General features: G+C 37.7%; 2 protein-coding genes across 5 annotated transcripts in view; both read left to right on the top strand.

The window, feature by feature from the left end:
• The first annotated feature begins 5,924 nt into the window (after window positions 1-5,924).
• The window catches only part of LOC146488640 (uncharacterized), a 13,215-nt gene continuing 1,241 nt past the window's right edge, over window positions 5,925-17,898 (top strand). The window contains exons 1-2 of one of the 2 annotated variants that reach the window (XR_014866494.1): window positions 5,925-6,501; window positions 7,504-8,578. Coding sequence is in view for 1 of the 2 variants with exons in the window: in XM_085119019.1 (XP_084975145.1) it covers window positions 6,171-6,501; window positions 7,504-7,913 (741 nt within the window). In the remaining variant the exon portion in view is untranslated. Of the gene's footprint in view, window positions 6,502-7,503; window positions 8,918-17,898 lie in introns of those variants that run through there. The other variant, XM_085119019.1, reaches the window with a different exon arrangement.
• Window positions 13,146-17,898, top strand: part of LOC146488639 (T-cell leukemia homeobox protein 1-like) — a 16,991-nt gene continuing 12,238 nt past the window's right edge. The window contains exons 1-2 of one of the 3 annotated variants that reach the window (XM_085119047.1): window positions 13,146-13,683; window positions 17,760-17,898. The exon at window positions 17,760-17,898 is cut by the window's right edge and continues 1,241 nt beyond it. In XM_085119047.1, the coding sequence (XP_084975173.1) occupies window positions 13,650-13,683; window positions 17,760-17,898 (173 nt within the window). In that variant the 5' untranslated portion in view covers window positions 13,146-13,649. Of the gene's footprint in view, window positions 13,684-16,325; window positions 16,962-17,759 lie in introns of those variants that run through there. The other 2 variants (XM_085119036.1, XM_085119054.1) reach the window with 2 other exon arrangements.

Here is a 17,898-nt window from a genome sequence, read left to right as displayed (position 1 = left end):
CTTTCCCAATTTTGTACAAGGAAAAAGGCTCTGGGAACGTAAGTAAGTTAACGTGTAAAAGCAAGATATAACGTACTATGTGAAAATATGGTTCACCGGCGAGGATTCGAACCACGGTCTCCTGCGTGCAAGGCAGACTTGATAACCATTACACTACAGGCAAACCCACAGTGACAGCGGACGAATTAGCACAGCTTATTCTTATTACACGGGGTCGCTCGTTTAAAAGCCACTGCAACTTCGAGAAAAAAGGAAGGAACAGACCGTCAGAGGAGCGTTAAAAAGAACCTTTGTGCAAAAAAGATAAAAGTTTTTTTGAATTTCCAGCACACATACATTTTTTCATTGTGGAATTAATTTTAAAGTACTAGGACCGTTCAATGTTTATTTATCAGCTTTGTTTTCCAAGGTTCCAAGTTGTGAAGGTTTTAGTATTTTAGACTGCTTTATGCATTTTTTTTTGCTAATCCACGTGTATCCTTTATTTACTCAGTTCGATCCGTGAAGAGCGATGTCCGTCGTTTGTAGGAGTTATAACAAAAAAATTTAATTGTGCAAAAAACCGGCCGCCGTTTTTTATGTGAAATGAGATTTCGAAGCGAGTAACAAAAACTCTTATTTCTACACCCCCTCCCGAGGGTACCCTAAAGAACTTCAAAAATCTATGTTAATGCAGTGAGTTGAATGCCGTGTACAAGACCTGTAAGTAACCGACCCTAAATGAAATAACATTTGGGCTTAAATGTTATAACCTTATGCTAATGCCATCAACGACGTAACTAAAAGATAATTAACCAACTCACCCAACCACGTGATCTGTAGCGCCATCTGTCACGCCATAAGTCACGTCTTTGATTGCATTCACCGACAACCACATCACGTCCAACGGGCGACAACACCCACGTGAGTAATGAAAGACATCAATCACGAAGTTTTGAAATCAAGGTTATCTGATACCAATATTAATGAAGATAAGTCTTTTTTGAAAACTATGTAATGATGCAACATCAGCATTTAAACATTAACAGCTCTGCTGATTTCCTTGCAGTGAACTGAGGCTTGTTATGTCAGTTGTTTATTCTCTTTTTTTTGTTTTCTTCCTCTTTTTCCTGTTCGGCCTCTTCAAAAGGTCACAATTAGTTGTCTTTTCTCCAAAAACAAATATCACTAACAACTAACAAAAACAAGTAACACTAACGAAGGTAAGCAAAAGCGCTCTAAAACCACTCGTTTGGAAACCATATATTAATGACATTTTTTTTCAATCTGGAACGCAACCAGAGAGGAAATACTACAGTTCGTTAAAAAAGCTGACAAGTACCATCCCACAATCAATCAATCAATCAATCAATCAATCAATCAATCAATCAATCAATCAATCAATCAATCAATCAATCAATCAATCAATCAATCAATCAATCAATCAATCAATCAATCAATCAATCAATCAATTAATCAATCAATCAAGTTCATGGCTGACATATCTGACATATCTGAAGGAGAGACAAACTTCTTGGACATCAACGATTATAAAGGCGATAGATTTAGACAACCTCGTTCCCAGGGTCTCTCCTCTTCACGTCCCCTCTCTTGCTCCCTGGGACGTGAAGAGGAAAGACCCTGGGAACGAGGTTGAGATTTAGAGTGGAATCGGTGCTAGATGTACTCACCCATTTTAAACCTACTGAGATCTTTCAGTTTACCCACTTCTCTCAGGAGGTCATGGACTCCTTATTCTCTTCATGCCACCCATCATGGGAGTTAAAAGAAAGTTCATCAAAGGAGAGGCTCTTAGAATTCTTAGAACTAACTCTTCAAAGACACTATTTCTGACACATACAAGTGTAATATGGTAATGTGTTGTAATAATATTGTAACTATAATAGTATTGTATTGTTTTTTTTTATTAATGTAGGAATTGAAAAGTGTATTAAGTATTTATGTAGTGTAATAAAATTCTTCTTCATTAAAAAAGAAGACACTATTTGAAGAGAACATTAAAAAAAATTCAAATCACAACTTCTAAAGACAGGGTACCCAGAGGATTTTATCCGAGAGACCCATCAGAAGTGACGTTTGAGGACAGGAACCTATCACTTCAACAAAAACAAAGAGAACAAAAGAAAATCTTGCCTTTTGTGACGTAATATCACCCAGCAGTGCCTAACCTAAAACCAATGCTCATGAACAACTGGCATCTTATTAGACAGCAACTTCTACTAAGAAAAATATACCCAGATCCACCTCTCATATCGTACAAAAGGAGACATTCTGTAAAGGACATACTCGTGTGAGCGAAGTTATAAAAAAGGCTCAAGGCTCTTTATAATGACTCATAAAGGTTCATTTTCGACTGCCGTGGCGCTGTTCCGTAGTTCGTCCTCTAAGGGTAAATCCTCAAAGCGGATTTCGGCAACGATGAGCCCACACACAAATTTATATTAATCAGCTTGAAGGTTTTCTTTGGATCGTATACTTAAACTTTGCAAAAGTTCCATGTGAATATGCTGATCACAGTTCCATAAAAATGGGGGTCACTGAGCTCGTTTTTGAGTTCTATACACTTACATTAAAATAAGGGTGTTTTTTATAAGTTTCACTATCGCTATGTCGAGAAAATGGCCATCACTTGTTCACCAATGATTAGTATGCCGAGTATGCCTGAATAATATATCATTCTCAATCTGACTAGGCATTTGTTTGTTACCATTATTCACGGTTGTATCAAGTGATAAATAGTGGTAGCAGTGATCTGTCGAAACTAAGTGCTGGAAAGTGTAACTGTGGGATATAATTGGGCAACACAGCTTAAGTAACAATCAAGCTTTTTACAAATTTAATCGTCATTTCTAATGTGCAAAACATGAGAAAAGCAAACTCTATTTGCGACAAACTTAACATTGACCGCAGACGTACTTTGATGCAACAATTGAAGTATGGCCCCAGTAGAGCTCTTTAAAACAATGGCTGTTCGCAACTACTGCATTCCACATAGTCTTGGAACAAGGTTGAGAAAGGAAATTGCTGATGTCTCATTTGAAGACTAACGTTAGATAAAGACAGTACGATTTTATATGGAAGTTTTTTGGGTTATGTGTTCACTTTTCAAAAAGGTTTCTTTAGTCTTTCCTCGCAACTGTAGGTATTTTGAGGTCTACTTAACGACTCAAAGCTCCTTTTAAACAATTGCTATACTTTAAATCATACAGCTAATGCACGCTACACAGAGGAGAACAACGTTTCGAGGTCTTCATGAAATTATTATCCAGTTAAAATATTCATGTCAGAAGGTCGTCTAATCTCTTTGGAAAAGGACCCTTATGCACGGTGGAGTCAGACTGAGTTCCGGCTTAGATAAAGGAAAAAAAAAGGAAAAAAAAAAAAAAAACCTCCGTGGATAAGAATGCTAATGCACGGATACAGTTTCATTGAGTTATGGCTAACAAAATCATAGACCAGGCATTCCCAGATTGCCGGGACATTCAGTCTTTAGGACAAAAATAGTTCTAAGAGGTACGATTTTAGTTTTGTGCTTCTCCTGTAAATGTTTCGTGAAATCAATTCCAGCTTCAGTTGTGGTTTTTGGTTGTTATCTAGTTGATTAATGACTGAAACGACTTGCCCGCTGAGATAATCCCATCGGACTCGTCGGCGATATTGAACTCCGTCCGGGCTGCAATGCACTCACCTTTATGTTTGAATTTTATTGCACTTTTTTTAACTTGTGTTTATCATACTTGGGAACCTTCCTCACGAGGGTCTTGCAAGTTATAGAGTTATAGATGTGGATATAGATGCGTTCGTGCGAGTGCCTACAGCGTGTAGCAGATATAACCCTCACCAAACAGGTCACAGCGAAAATTAAAAACAGCGCCGGTACTGTTAACTGTCTATCGACGGTTTAGTTTTTCTTATTAAGCATGACCTCATTATTATTTTTCGACTGTTATAGACTGTTTTAAATTCTTTGCCAAACAAGGTCTTTGTTTCAGTTGTCTACGAAAGGCTCCGCTGCTTCTTGATCTTAAAATGACAAAACGATTTTGCTTGATTTTTCTCGACTTGGGTGTAACTCTGAGTGGACTGGTGTCTGCTGAACAATGCAAGGAACTTGGTGATTGGGAAAAGTTCGTAGGATATTTGAGATGAGATAACGGTATTGTGAGATGGTCGCATTCCTTGAAAAAATATACCGTAAGTCGCAGTAGGCTGGTTGAGCATGGTCTTAGCTCAGGTAAGCAAGAACCGTTTGCAAATGATGTCAATATGTGTTTGTGTAAGGGAAGAAGTGATGAGGGTTTTTCTGTACACCTTGTTCTCTTGTTGGTTCCCTTTCTTAGTGTGTAAATCCGAACGATAGTAGAGACGTCAGATTTCCAGAGTCAGTCGAAAAGAAGGAGGTTTTTATTGATTTGTTTCAAGGAAAACGAAAGAAATCGTTTTGGAAAACCCGAACCCTAGTGTAGGGAGAGGAGATATTTATGTAATGGATATTATCTTCTAAGAAACATGTGACAGGCGCAAGATGGAAGCTCAGCGCCAAACCATCTATATGCCCGTGTGGTTTACCGTCAAAATGAAATAACAGTTGAGATTTGTTGGCGAAAGCTTGAAATTCTTCGAGTTCGGACTTGCTAATGCTCAGGCCCCAGTTGTGGAAGCTAAGTTTACCCGCTGGATAGCGACTTCTCCGCTGGATAAAGTTATCCCCTCTTTGAACAACCGAGTCAATCATTCCTTGAAGTCTTTCCAACAAGAATCTCGATGGTTCGTTCTTTTACTGTATACACGGAACATCCTTTCATTTCTCTGACTGTCCAAGCCGATTTCCACCGTCTGAATAACTTCTTGTTCTCTAAGGTCCGCCGCGTCGCTAGAGGGTCCTTTTTTGTCATTGTTAGGTCGTAATGGAGGGCAAGTCTAGAGCCTCTGGCTCAATTTAAAAACGTCCAAATAATCTAGCGCCCCTTCTGTGTGTGTGATGATTGGTTTATCTGTAATCGTCGATTCCCATCTCTATATACGCCTTATGGTAACTGTGGTTCATGATTATTACTATGGTTCGTGGTGTTTTTTTCTTTTTCCTTAGTTGTACTGATTGAGTGCAATTAACTGCAGGGTTGTAGTGACAAAAAAAAGTAGGCTCGAATTTCCTGACCTTTTTGGATGGCATGTTTTGATCCACGATAAATGGCGACACAACATGTTTTTTCTGTGATCCAAATTTTGATTTGGCAAAGAAGGAAACAGTACACTGCAAGTTAATTATCACTTTCCAGGGCTCAATCAATATCGATTTCTCGGTACAGAAACAACGGGAGATAAATGCACTGGCGTCTCAGAAAAGTGTTTCTCAGACGAATCGCTGCCTTCGTCTTCCAAAACATCTGGCCGGGCCAAGTTGCTCGAAAGTCGATTAACGCTAATTATTGATTAAAAGTTAACCGAGCTTTTCATCTCGCTCGTTAACAATATTTTTAAAAGCTGATTTTGAGCTAAAGGTAAAGGAAGTCTAAGTCAAAACTAAAGGGCAAAAATCTTTTGGAAAAGTGCTCATTGATTAGTAATTAAACTCGAATCAGACTTTACGTTAACCTAGGATCCGATTATCTTGATTGGGTTTTAAACAACTGGGCCCTGAAGACTAAGGCCTGTTCCAAAACGTCGCTAATTACAACGTACGTGTACAAAGGTAACAATTTAGCCAACTTTTCGTTTAATGCTATGTTACGTTAGATAAAAATGTACTTCTTAATGATTGAAAGGTGCAAAAGAAAAGTCAACCTAGAGTCATCTCTCAAAACATCATCCAAATAAAACACAACCAAAGCCAAGCCATGGATCCGAGGGTATGATTGAGATTTCTAAAATTTAACTCAATAAAGCACAAAATCGTGAAAAACTTCATACTTCTCATTGAACGCATAAGCTTAAAGTAATCTTTCCCTTGGGAAAATAATTATCTGAATGAAGAGGCCAGTGGTGATATTTGAAAATGATTAGAGTAGACCTACCAATCACCGTCTACTTACACAGACAGTGATTGATATGTTGTAAATGACAGACACAACGTCCCAAAGAATCGGCGGCCATTGTGCTCAACGAGAGCTGTCTTTCCAAAGAAGAGACCCTGTTTTACACGCCTAAGGTAATCACATTATGCTAAGAAGATGGCATCGAGAGGTGGCACTTTTTCTGCTTTTCATCATGTCAATCTTCCAAGTTGTGGACCAAACAGCTCGTTTTCAATCAAACGAATATTAGATCTCCCAGAAGACAGTGCAGAAAAATGTGCACCATCTTCAAGTGGCAGTTCATCAGCTGAGAGTTGCCCTCGCGCTTTCCCGCTTGTTCCTCGTGTAGTTCGTCCCATTGTACATAATCATGGAGATAATGTGGCATGCAGTGGACTCATGAATGGCCACACTTTCGGTTTCATGAAATATGCTCATCATTGGAGCTATGGAGCGTTTCCTTTTAGGAACCAGAGATTTCAAATAGGTACGTGAATCTGAAGTTAGTTACACGTATCGTACAAGGTTCTTGTTTTTCTTAGCCCATGTCATGCCTTCGGCAAAACACAGCTACGAGCACTAAGTGACTATCCACTTTTCCTTTTTCGCGTTGAGGCTAGAATAAAGGATTGTTATTTGTTATTTGTTCGGATTAAGAAGGCAAAATAGGATTTAAAACCAAAGATAGATCCGATACTTTGACGACGTTTGAATGTAGTTGTTCTTATCACGAAACTGATAACATTTCAACATATTCACTAAACAACAATGATTCAGTAATTTTCTAGAGAAAGAGATTGAAAACTGCACCGAGCTGCAGAAGGTGCAAAAGAAAAAGATGCTGTTGCGAGAGAACCATTATTTTTAACAAAGGTTCTGGGATAATTCGCTGCAACAAATTTACAAAATAGAGAGTGAAATTGCTTGAGTGAACTTCGATTAGTTGAAAACAAAGCATGGTTGGAATGTTTGTCTTCCATTTGTTAGACTGACCATTATTTTAAGGTTCTGGGATAATTCGCTGCAACAAACTTACAAAATAGCGAATGAAATTGCTTGAGTGAACTTCGATTAGTTGAAAACAAAGCAGCGTTGCGATATTTGTCTTCCATTTGTTAGAACACGGTCGTTGTATTTGATGTTTATTCCTTACAATCTCATAACGAAGACTGAGATTTTTAAAGACACTGTATTGAAAACAAAGCTGGGTTGCGATGTTTGCCTTCCACTTGTTAGAATACAGCTTTATTTTTAATGGTTAATCTTTATTCTCTTATACCAAAGACTGAGATTCTTAAAGATCTTGCTCATTCTTTTAACAACCGGAAAGGCGTCTATTTAAAATTTCAACTTTCCATGTGTTATCAACAGATAACCGTAGAAAAGGCGACGACAGTTGTTTTGCCATCCCTTCAGAACTCTCCATCAACTCAACAGTTTTAATGAAATTATACGATTCATCTTATAAGCTCATTGCTTCCTTACTTAGGAATCTTTCCCAAGAAGAAAAGGCGTCCTATGCGAAAGAAGAAACAGCGTCCACTGTTTTCACCACATCAAATTCAAACAATGGAGAAAGAATTCGCCAAACAGCGGTACGTAACGGAGGACAAGAGAGCTAAGCTTGCTTTAGAGGTAAACCTTACAGAAACTCAAGTCAAAACCTGGTTTCAAAATCGGCGAACAAAGTGGAAAAGGGAAACAAAAGATGAAGCGAGCGCAACATCTAGCCGCTCCCATGAAGAAATGGAACATGTCTTACTCGCAATGCAGAGCACGAACTCTTCTTACCAAAACATTTGTGTTGAGTCGCTTGTTAATCCGTTCCGAGTTTTGCCACAGCATTGTGCTGTGCCGGTGTATTTGGCCACCCAATTTAAAGATGCTTTCGCTTTATAGATTGCAGTCTGAATAGGAGGACAGTGTAAGACGACGGCTGTATGTTGTATTTTGTACGCCGGATACATATGTGCACATACCGACAAGTTTAGATCAGTTCTTTTATGTTTCTGTTAATAGTAGATTTTTCAGTAACTTACCCACACTATATGCAGAAAGGTAGAAACTGTCGGTTATTGCAGTTTTGATTTTATATATTATTGTCTGTTCTATTATTAATTCATATTTATCACTAAGGTCGGTGCAATTTATTGCCCGTCTCTTGTGCCAAAAGTTCGCCTTCTTTCTCAGAGTGGTTGATCAGGGGAATTTTGATTTCCCAGCTACACAATAGGCGTAAGAGTAGAGGCTGTAGCTTCCTTTTGATTTTGTACACTATTATCTGTTCTCTTACTTCGTATTTATCGCTGAGAGTTTGTACAATAATGACCAATTCAGAAATTCAACCCATTGCACCCAGTCTCTGTTATATCCAATTCCTCGCCGAATATCTTGCCAAGTATGTGTTAAACGGAAAGCCAGTTTATTTATCTTTCAAAATAATTATTTCTTCAGTAAAGTAAATGCTTTGATTTCCAACTTAAACAGAATCTATTCTCAACAGACGTGATTCCGGCAGTGCAGTGTTCCTGTCAACTTGATTATTGTTCATGGGGACGGCAAAGGTCGGTTTCGATGTTTCTTTCTCTTACGCGCGAAACTTTATTATACTGAGAAATATATAAGAAAAATGTTTAACACCTACATGTGTCAATTCGTGTATTCCATACAAATTGACAATCTGCTAGTTCTATGATCAGCTTTGTTACAGCGCGAATTAAGCGGCCAGGAAAAGCTCATAAACGGGTGTCAAAAGCTTTCACACTTTATGAAATCCTAACATAACTTTACCCCAGGTGTATAGTTCATCAAGTTATGTTATCATATATAATTTATATGCTATCATTGTAGCTTTACTCAAAGCTGTTGAGGTAAAAAAAATAAAAATCTTTGTTACTTGTTAATGACTATGGATTGTCTTCACGAGAGTTTGGGTCAAATATCCTGGGAGGTTTCGAAATTGCCATGAACTCGATTCGTTCTTCCCAAGTAAGACAAAGGTTTGTCTATAAATTTATCTGTTTGTTTGCTTGTTTGTATTTTAATAAATGAAACATTTTTTGATGGAATTGTGGACGTTAGAAGTTTTAAATCTTTAGTTTACGAGTCGAGACATTCGCCAATTCCAATTATTGGAACAAGGCCAGCAATATAACTCGATAAGTGAGTTTCCGTACAAATCTTTAACCTTTCTAAAAGACACTGGTGTTTGTCATCAAGTTATCACAAGGAAACTCTTACCAAGCCATTTCACCGTTTGAAACACTGGAACTTGTGTTCTTCTGAAAAAAAAAAAAAAAAAAAAAAATCCAACTAATATCATGTCGGAAAATACCAGATGATCGGGGTAATTTCCTTGTTTTCCGACCTTTCCAGACATTTCCCGATATTGATTGGTCGGTTGAATTTATTCCTGGTTAAGAAGCCCGATTTCCGTGCTTAACAACATCGTGATTAACGCGCAGTAACCAACTTTATATTATTTTCATGAAGGAGTCTTTATGGAATAAATTAGCAAGTTAAATATATGTCGATAACTATTTGTCGCTGCACACTAGCCGTTCTACAACGGTTGTTTCATTTTAATTTTCAGAAAGTATTTTCTACTATGGATTTTGTCATTCCTGCACACAGTTCTTTGGATGTTATTTTGGAATGCCGAACAACACCGCAAACTGATCCAGTAAAAATAAAAGGGTATGTTTATGTATTATTTATTTGGGGTGCACCAATTAGGAATTATTCTCTGAAATCGAGGGGTGAATAATAGCAGCCTGGATGATTCTTGCCGAATGTAGATTGGGAGTGAAGCATTCCGTTGACAAGCCTTGAAAAAGAGATTGTAGTGTATTCCGTTAAATATTCCACGATCTCATAATATTGTTCGCGCGGCCAAATATCCCATACTCTGTTACGCCTAAATTTGGCCTAGGAGTTTGGTTTCCGGAGTGAGGATACTGCACCAACTCAAGTAAGCCAAGCATCTCAAGTAAGCAACACACTTTACTTAATTTAAGCACCTCAAGTAATTGAGTCAAACATCTCAAGTAAGCCAAGGACATCAAGTCAGTTACTTCTACTGCTGGACTAACTTGAGATGCTTGATGGTTTACTTCAGCCTGTGGTGCTTAGTTAACTTGAGATGCTTGGCTTGCTTGTGTTGCTTAACTAAACTTCAACTTTAAACTGGCGTCTAATTCCATGGTGGAATTACCTGAAGAAATGGCAACTCTTACTTATCTCACTTACGTACTGTCCTTTTGAAGATCTAAACCATGCACCACGACAAAAAGTTCTTTTCTACGATCAGACAGCATTATTTGCCAAATTTTCAATTGATCTGGAAAAGAAGGAAGGACTACAATTCTAGTTTAGTATAAACTACAGCAATGCATCAGAGACAGCAGTTCGTTTGATTTGTTCTATCCGAGTAATACTCTGTAATTGCATCATCCAAGTAAAACACAACATATGAAAGCCAAACAATCTAGTACTCGATTAAGATATCAACAAACCACGTATTAAACATAAAATGGTAGAAAACTTCATACTGTTTGTTTACGCACAAATTAAAAGACCGTTGTAAGATTGGCCAATGATTGGAGCAACCGTAAGCTCATGTAAGCTCACCTGTCTCGATTATTGGCGGGTTGACAAAATGGCAGGCATAACAGTGAATTTAGAGCTCAATATATCGTTGAAAACACAGTTTGGTAAAGTTACCCATTTTATGTGTTTATAACAAAGGTCATCTTTCCAAATAAAACTTATTTCAACAAGCCGCTAGATTAAAGGAAGAAGCTGATAATTCATTGTGGAAGAAATAAGGGTTTCCTTCAGAGGAAGGTTAAGTTCAGTGATATAAATAAGGTGGCACCAATTGGTACCCCTAATTTGATATCCGTTGAACTTATTAAAGATAGTTATTAAAACATTTACTCTCCAATTATAATAAAATTCTCTTATTCTATTCTTTAAGCTTACTGCTAGTCTAATTAGGACTCTTCCCAAAGAAGAGAAGGCGTCCTACTAAAGAAGTAGCTGGGTCCACTGTTTTCACCCCGTCAAATTCAAACCATGGAGAAAGAATTCGCCAAACGGCGGTACGTAACGGAGGACAAGAGAGCTAAGCTTGCTTTAGAGGTAAACCTTACAGAAACTTAAGTCAAAACCTGGTTTTAAAATCGACGAACAAGGTTGAAAAACTAAACAAAAGATGAAGCGAGTGCAGCTTCAAGGCGCTCCAAGGAAGAATGGAACATGTCTTACTCGCAGTGCAAAGCTTCAATCCTTATTGTCCTTGTTAATCGGTTCAGAGGTTTGCCACACCATCGTATTCTACCAGTGTTTCGACCAACGAACCTAAAGGTTTTTTGATTTCATAGTTTGCGCTTAAATAGTAAGGTTAACACGACGAATGCATGTTGTGTTTTTCAATACATATATGCACATATCAAGTTTAGATTCAGTTAGAAGTTTGGTGTCCAAGCCCCACTATACACTATATGCACGAGAATAAAAACTGTAGTTTGTTTACATTCACACGTGTGGAAACATTATTAGTTAGAGTAGAAACTTAAGCTTCTTACTGATTTTCTTTATTGTCATCTGTTCTTTTACTTTTGATTTATTGCTCAGTTTGGTAGAGTTTAACAAACAAGCAGAGGAGTACTTTACAAAGTTTAAACACGAACTGCGCCAGAGTTTATTGAACGGCTTCAAGAAGTCATGCTCCAGGGATTTAGATAAGTGACATGAACGCATTACATGAAATAATTACTTGTCCAGGAAATGAAATTTATTCGGTAATCAAAGTACATGATAATCTGCTTAAAAACGTGCTTGTTGTTTTGTTGTTGTTGAGGCTAAGACGATTAAACCTAGGGCTAAAATGCCTCCAAAACGCGTTTTTCGCGAACCAAAAAGTACACAGCAGGAAAAAGCTTATTTGATAGTTTTAAGAAGAAGTATGCTACAAAGCGATACATATTTTTGGTCCATCTTAGAAAAAAATTTTCCTTGTTTACACGTGTCTGTTATTTTAATATGGCAACTTTTGAAGCTAATTTTACATATAGAATACCGTTATTTATGTATATAGATTGCTGTCTATATTTTCATTAATAATTCAGCGTTCTTTGAATTGTTTCTGTATTGAACCCGGATTTCTCCAGAGAACGACAATCAAACCCTCTCCGGGTTTTTCAGAATGACCATTCTTTACCAGGTTTAAAGATGTATGTACGTGACTGATTTCCGTCTACTGATAGGATAACATGACTGAGTAAGACTTAATACCCAACTTAGAAATCCATCGCACCCAGTCTGTGTTATATCGAATTCCTCGCCGCAAAGTCTTGTTTTGTTTATTTAGGCCCAATATCTTATGGCACTGAGAAATACATATGATAAATGCTTTACACCTACTTGTATCTATTCGTCTATCAATACAGATTGTATAATAACATTAATCCATTGTTATGATCAACAGGGGAAGTATATTAGTTTTATGATCAGCTTTGTTGATGCTCGAAATCTTTACTATATGAGTTTGTTGGTTCAGTCTCAGCGGCCACAAGTAATTCCTTGCATTTTGTAGGACCAACGCCAGGAATAGTATAAGTAGATAATTAGTTTCGTAAAAACATTTAACTCTTGTCAAAAAGACAGTAGTGTTTCGTTATCACATGCAAACTGTCACCAGCCAATTCATCGCTTGAAACACTGTGAACTTGAGATAAGGTCGAAAAAGCCAACTAATATCATGTTGGAAAAATACCAGGTGGAAGTCTAATTTAGTTATTTCCTAAACATTTCCAAGATTTCCCAGATGTTCCCGTTATTAGATAAAATTGTCGGTTACACGAAATCTCGGTTGAAGTAGCCAACTGCTGTCTCACGACTTCAAACACTGGTCTAATTTACAAAAACCATCCTTGTGACATTATTATGAAGGATAGACCTTTGTGGAGTAAATAAACACACATACTAGAGTCTTTGATGCAGGTTTAATTTTCATAATCCCGAGCATAATATATGGTCCTTTGTATGATCGATTTTGTCATTCCTGAGTACACCTCTTGGGGAGGTCAGTTTTTGTGACTGATGTAAAAAAAAAAAAAAAAAAACATTCACAGACCAGGCAGGCCCAGTTTTCCGTGAACATTCACTAGTTTTAAAGAATATAAAATTCTCAACAGTGTAAGGTTCAATTTTTCAATTGTCCCGTGAATGTTTTGTTGCGTATTTCAGTTGCGTTTTTTATGCATTGGTTCATTAAACAGGTCACAGTGAAAATTAGAGACAACGCAGCATTGTTGATTGTGACGCCTAGCAGCGGTTTTGGTTGTTATCATTAATCTTGATCCAATGGCAATTTTCCTCTAGAACAGAGCAGTGTCAATGCCAAATAAGGTCTCAGTTGAGTTGCTTACGAACCAACTCCGTTGCTCTTTGGTCTCAACACTGGCAAAAGGATTCTCTTTGGTTATTTGTAACACTTGGGTATCAGTAGGAGAAGACTGCTTTATTTGAAACATGGAACTGGATGATGAAAACCTTTGCATAGTTCGTACGATATGACGACATAACGGTGCCGTGAGATGATCACATTCCTCGATGTAACATTACCATGAAATGGTAGACACTACTGAGCATGGCCTTAATATGGGTAAGTAGTAATATACTGTGTATAATGTCAACGAGTCTTTGAGTGAGGAAAGATCAGTGATGGTAACCCTTCTTTCTAATGGGTACATTATAAGGAAAGGTACAGTTGTCAGATTTTCAAAGAAGGAGGAAAATCGACACAGGTTTTATCTTTCGAACCGTAGAAGTGTATGAAGAATGAATTCGCCATTTGTCATCGCTACACCTACTCCTTGCTTGTATAACGTTGAACTAAACAGTAGTTCAGGTTTTGGGTAGCGAGAGAGATGCACCGTTGTTGATGATCATGTTGTTACTTAAATTCAGGAGTCAGCTATTGGTGAAGGTGTTTTCAGCAAGAGTCTAAATGGTTCATTCTTTGACTTTATACCACAAAAAACATCCTGTAATACCGGCAAAATATCCATCCCACGTTCTCCATTGATTTCCATTCTAGGCGCTCCTTATTCTTTATTGCCTGGTGCTATTCAACGTCTAGCCAGTCTAATGCCTATGGAAGACAGAGTCAACAATCGGGTTTGGATAAAACATTTCCAAACACATGCAGCATTTACTTCATGATGACACGACCACTGAACTTTTTTTTGGTGGTCAGATAAGCTTGTGTATCAAATTTTAAAATTGAAGGTTTTAATTCAACCGTCTTGATCTGGAAAAGAAGATTTCGTGATATAGCAGCAAGCAAGAGATGTACCTGTATTAAAAATACTAGAGAGATTACTTACTCATTATGCTAGAAATGCTGCAGACCGATACCACGCAAGTCATGGCTAGCGGTGTGAGTTACATATTAGGCTACCAAAAGAAAGAATTGAGAAACTTGCCCTTTTATGAAACAACCTGATATTCGTTAAGTCCCACTTTGTTTGAGCTTCTAATAGGTGCCACAAAAACATTTTGGAAGGCAATTTAGGCGTAAGTAGATAAAGCAGCAACGCAATCTTTCGTCCACCTACATTTTTGTGAATGAAACAAAATATCCAAGGTAGATACAAAATTCCCTTTTCTACAAGAGATGGATCCCTGCACAAGTTACAAATCACACTGTTTATATTGGCTATAGAACTAGTGACTAGCTGCTGCCATTCTTTGGAAATCAGAGTGTAAATATCAAGAAACTTAAAACAACCTATATTTGCCTTTTGTTAAAACACCAAATTCATATACATAATATTGACATTATGACCATGTTCCACCAGCTTTCCACCTTTAGTCATCATGGAAATAAAAAGGAAAGTGTTTATATGAAATATACTACAAAATTCGTTTAACTGACAATCCATCCATGCAACAACAACGATTTTGTGCGATACCGAGACCTGACCTTTATTTTACTAACCTGGTTGAAATTTCTGGTTCCTAAACGATGCGTTCTATAGCCCCCCAAACAAGTATAAGGCGTACCAAAATCTTACCAACTAATAAAACCAGTAAATGGCGCACTACCTCCAGGATTATTTACAGCGTGACGAACAACACTATGAAAAAGTGGAAGAACGAAAGGAACTTTTCCGGATAGTGATGATGGATCACATTCTTCCGCACTCTCTTCTGGGAGATTAAATTTTCTTAACTTTTTAATCCGCAACCTTGAACATTAAGAGGATCAAAGGCTGAAAATGTACAAACTTCTGAGCGTCATGTCATGATAGTGCAAAGTGGCCACCTTGGGTTTATAAAATAGAGTTGGCATCTCGTATTGAAGACAGTGGCCACATATTTCTCATGACGTTATGCCTGCCAGTTACAACACACTCACCACCTTCTACTTACGTTGCTAATGTTGACACCAGGGAAAGTCATATTGCTCCCATTATTGACCAATAGTAAAACAGGATTCCAGTGATCTGGTTCAAGTGGTCATGTCTTCCATAAAACCGAACCCCTATAGGAGGTCGAGTATTGAATCGTGGTATCACCAGTCAGTCCGCTGCTCAGATAGAAGGTCTACCATCCCTTCTGACTGGAATATCCTCACCTAAAGATATGGGTAACTTATTATGAAATGCTTTATGAAACATTTTCAGCAAATCCTACTTATAAGCGCAGAGTAGGGAAGACGATTTAGTAAGTTTGGGAAGACTGTAATTTTTTTTTCTGCTCAGCAGTGGAGCCTTTCTCTTCTGTTGTCGAATTGGTTGAGTAGAAGTAACCGCTTCCGATTGTAGCGGAAAAAAAGTAGGATCAAATTTCTTGACCTTTATCGGTTTTATGTTTTGATCAACTACAATGCATTGAAGTTCGAAAGAAAATACCCTGTATGACGACATAACGCCATTATTTTCTGTGATCATACAGCATTGCATTCCAAATTTTGTCTTAAACTTCCTAATTGAACTATCTTGATCTCGGCTCAAGCATCCATTTCTTTTTATAGAAACGAGGGAGATACATGCACTGACATCTCAGAAAAATGTTTCTCAAACGGATCGCTGGCCGCTTCGTTTTCCAAAAAAGCTGTAGGCTAACAGATTTACCACTCACTAATGACACATAACGAGTATTGCGATTAACTTTTTGTCCTTCTTAATAATTGTTAGGTGCAAATTAATAGACTAAGTCGACCCAGATTCATCTCTCAAAACATTATCCAAATAAAAGACAATCAAACCACAGATGCAAGATCTTAACTGACATATCAATAATTTAACTCAATAAAGCCCAAAATAGTCAAAAACTTCTCTCTTTCCATTGACGCATTATCTTAAAGAGATCTTACCCTCGGGAAAAAATTATATTATCTGAATGAAGAGGCCAGTGGTGATATTCTTCAATGATTAGAGTAGAAGTACCAATCACCGTCTACTTACAAAGACGGTGATTGGTAGATTGTAAATGACAGGCACAACGTCACAAAGAATCAACGGTCATTGTGCTCAACAAGAGGTGTCTTTCCAAAGAAGAGACCCTGTTTCACACACCTAAGGTAACCACATTATGCTAAAAAGATGGCGTCGAGAGGTGGCACTTTTTCGTCTTTACATAATGTCAATCTTCCAATTCGTGGACCAAGCAGCTCGTTTTCAATCAAACGAATATTAGATCTCACAGAAGACAGTGCCGAAATATTTTCACCATCTTCAAGAAGCAGTTCACCAGCTGAGAGTTGCCCTCGCGCTTTCCCACTTGTTCCTCGTGTAGTTCGTCCCATTGTACACAATCATGGAGGTAATGTGCCATTCACTGGACTCATGAATCTCCGCAACTTCGGTTTGATGTCATATGCTCATCATTGGGGTTATGGAACGTTTCCTATTAGGAACCAGAGATTTGAAATAGGTACGTGAATTTAAAGTTTGTCTCACGTATCGTACAAGGTTGTTATTCTTTGATGTCCATATCATGCCTTCGGCAACACACAGCAATGAGAACTAAGTGGCTATCAACTTTTCCTTTTTGGCTTTGTGTGCTTGGGGATAGAATAAACTGACTATTATTAGTTTGCTGTTCGGATTGAGTTTGAACTGACTGTTAAGAAGGAGTTAAAACTCAAATTTAGACAGATACCAAAGATAATCGTTGCATTAACGACGTTTGAATGTAGCAGCTCTTCTCACGAAACCAATAACATTTCAATACATTCACTAACCAACAATGATTCAGTTGTTTTCTAGAGAAAAAAGATTGAAAACTACACTGAGCTGCAAAAGCTGCAAGAAAATAAAATTCTGTTGTGAAGGAACCATTATTTTCAGCAATGGTTCTGAGTCCTTCCTTGCAACAAAGTTACGTAATAGAGAATGAAATTGCTTGAGTAAACTTCGATAAGTTGTAAAGAAAGCTGGGTTGCGATGTTTGTCTTCCACTTGTTAGAATACAGCAGGTTAATCTTTATTCTCTTATACCAAAGACTGAGATTTATAAAGATCTTGTTCATTCTTTTAACAACCGGAAAGGCATTTATTTAAAATTTCAACTTTCCATGTGTTATCAAACAGAATACCGTAGAAAAGGCGACGACAGTTTTTTTTGCCAGCCCTTCAATTTGATAAAAGAATTATCAGAACTCTCCATCAACTCAACAGTTTTGATAAAATTATACAATTCATCTTATAAGCTCATTGCTTCCTTACTTAGGAATCTTTCCCAAGAAGAAAAGGCGTCCTATGCGAAAGAAGAAGGAGCGTCCACTGTTTTCACCGCATCAAATTCAAACCATGGAGAGGGAATTCGCCAAACAGCGGTACGTATCGGAGGACAAGAGAGCTGAGCTTGC

This window comes from Pavona decussata, unplaced genomic scaffold (genome assembly GCF_977016875.1).
Source record: "Pavona decussata unplaced genomic scaffold, jaPavDecu1.1 SCAFFOLD_9, whole genome shotgun sequence".
NCBI lineage: Eukaryota > Metazoa > Cnidaria > Anthozoa > Scleractinia > Agariciidae > Pavona > Pavona decussata.
This window is presented reverse-complemented; position numbering and strand designations above follow the sequence as displayed.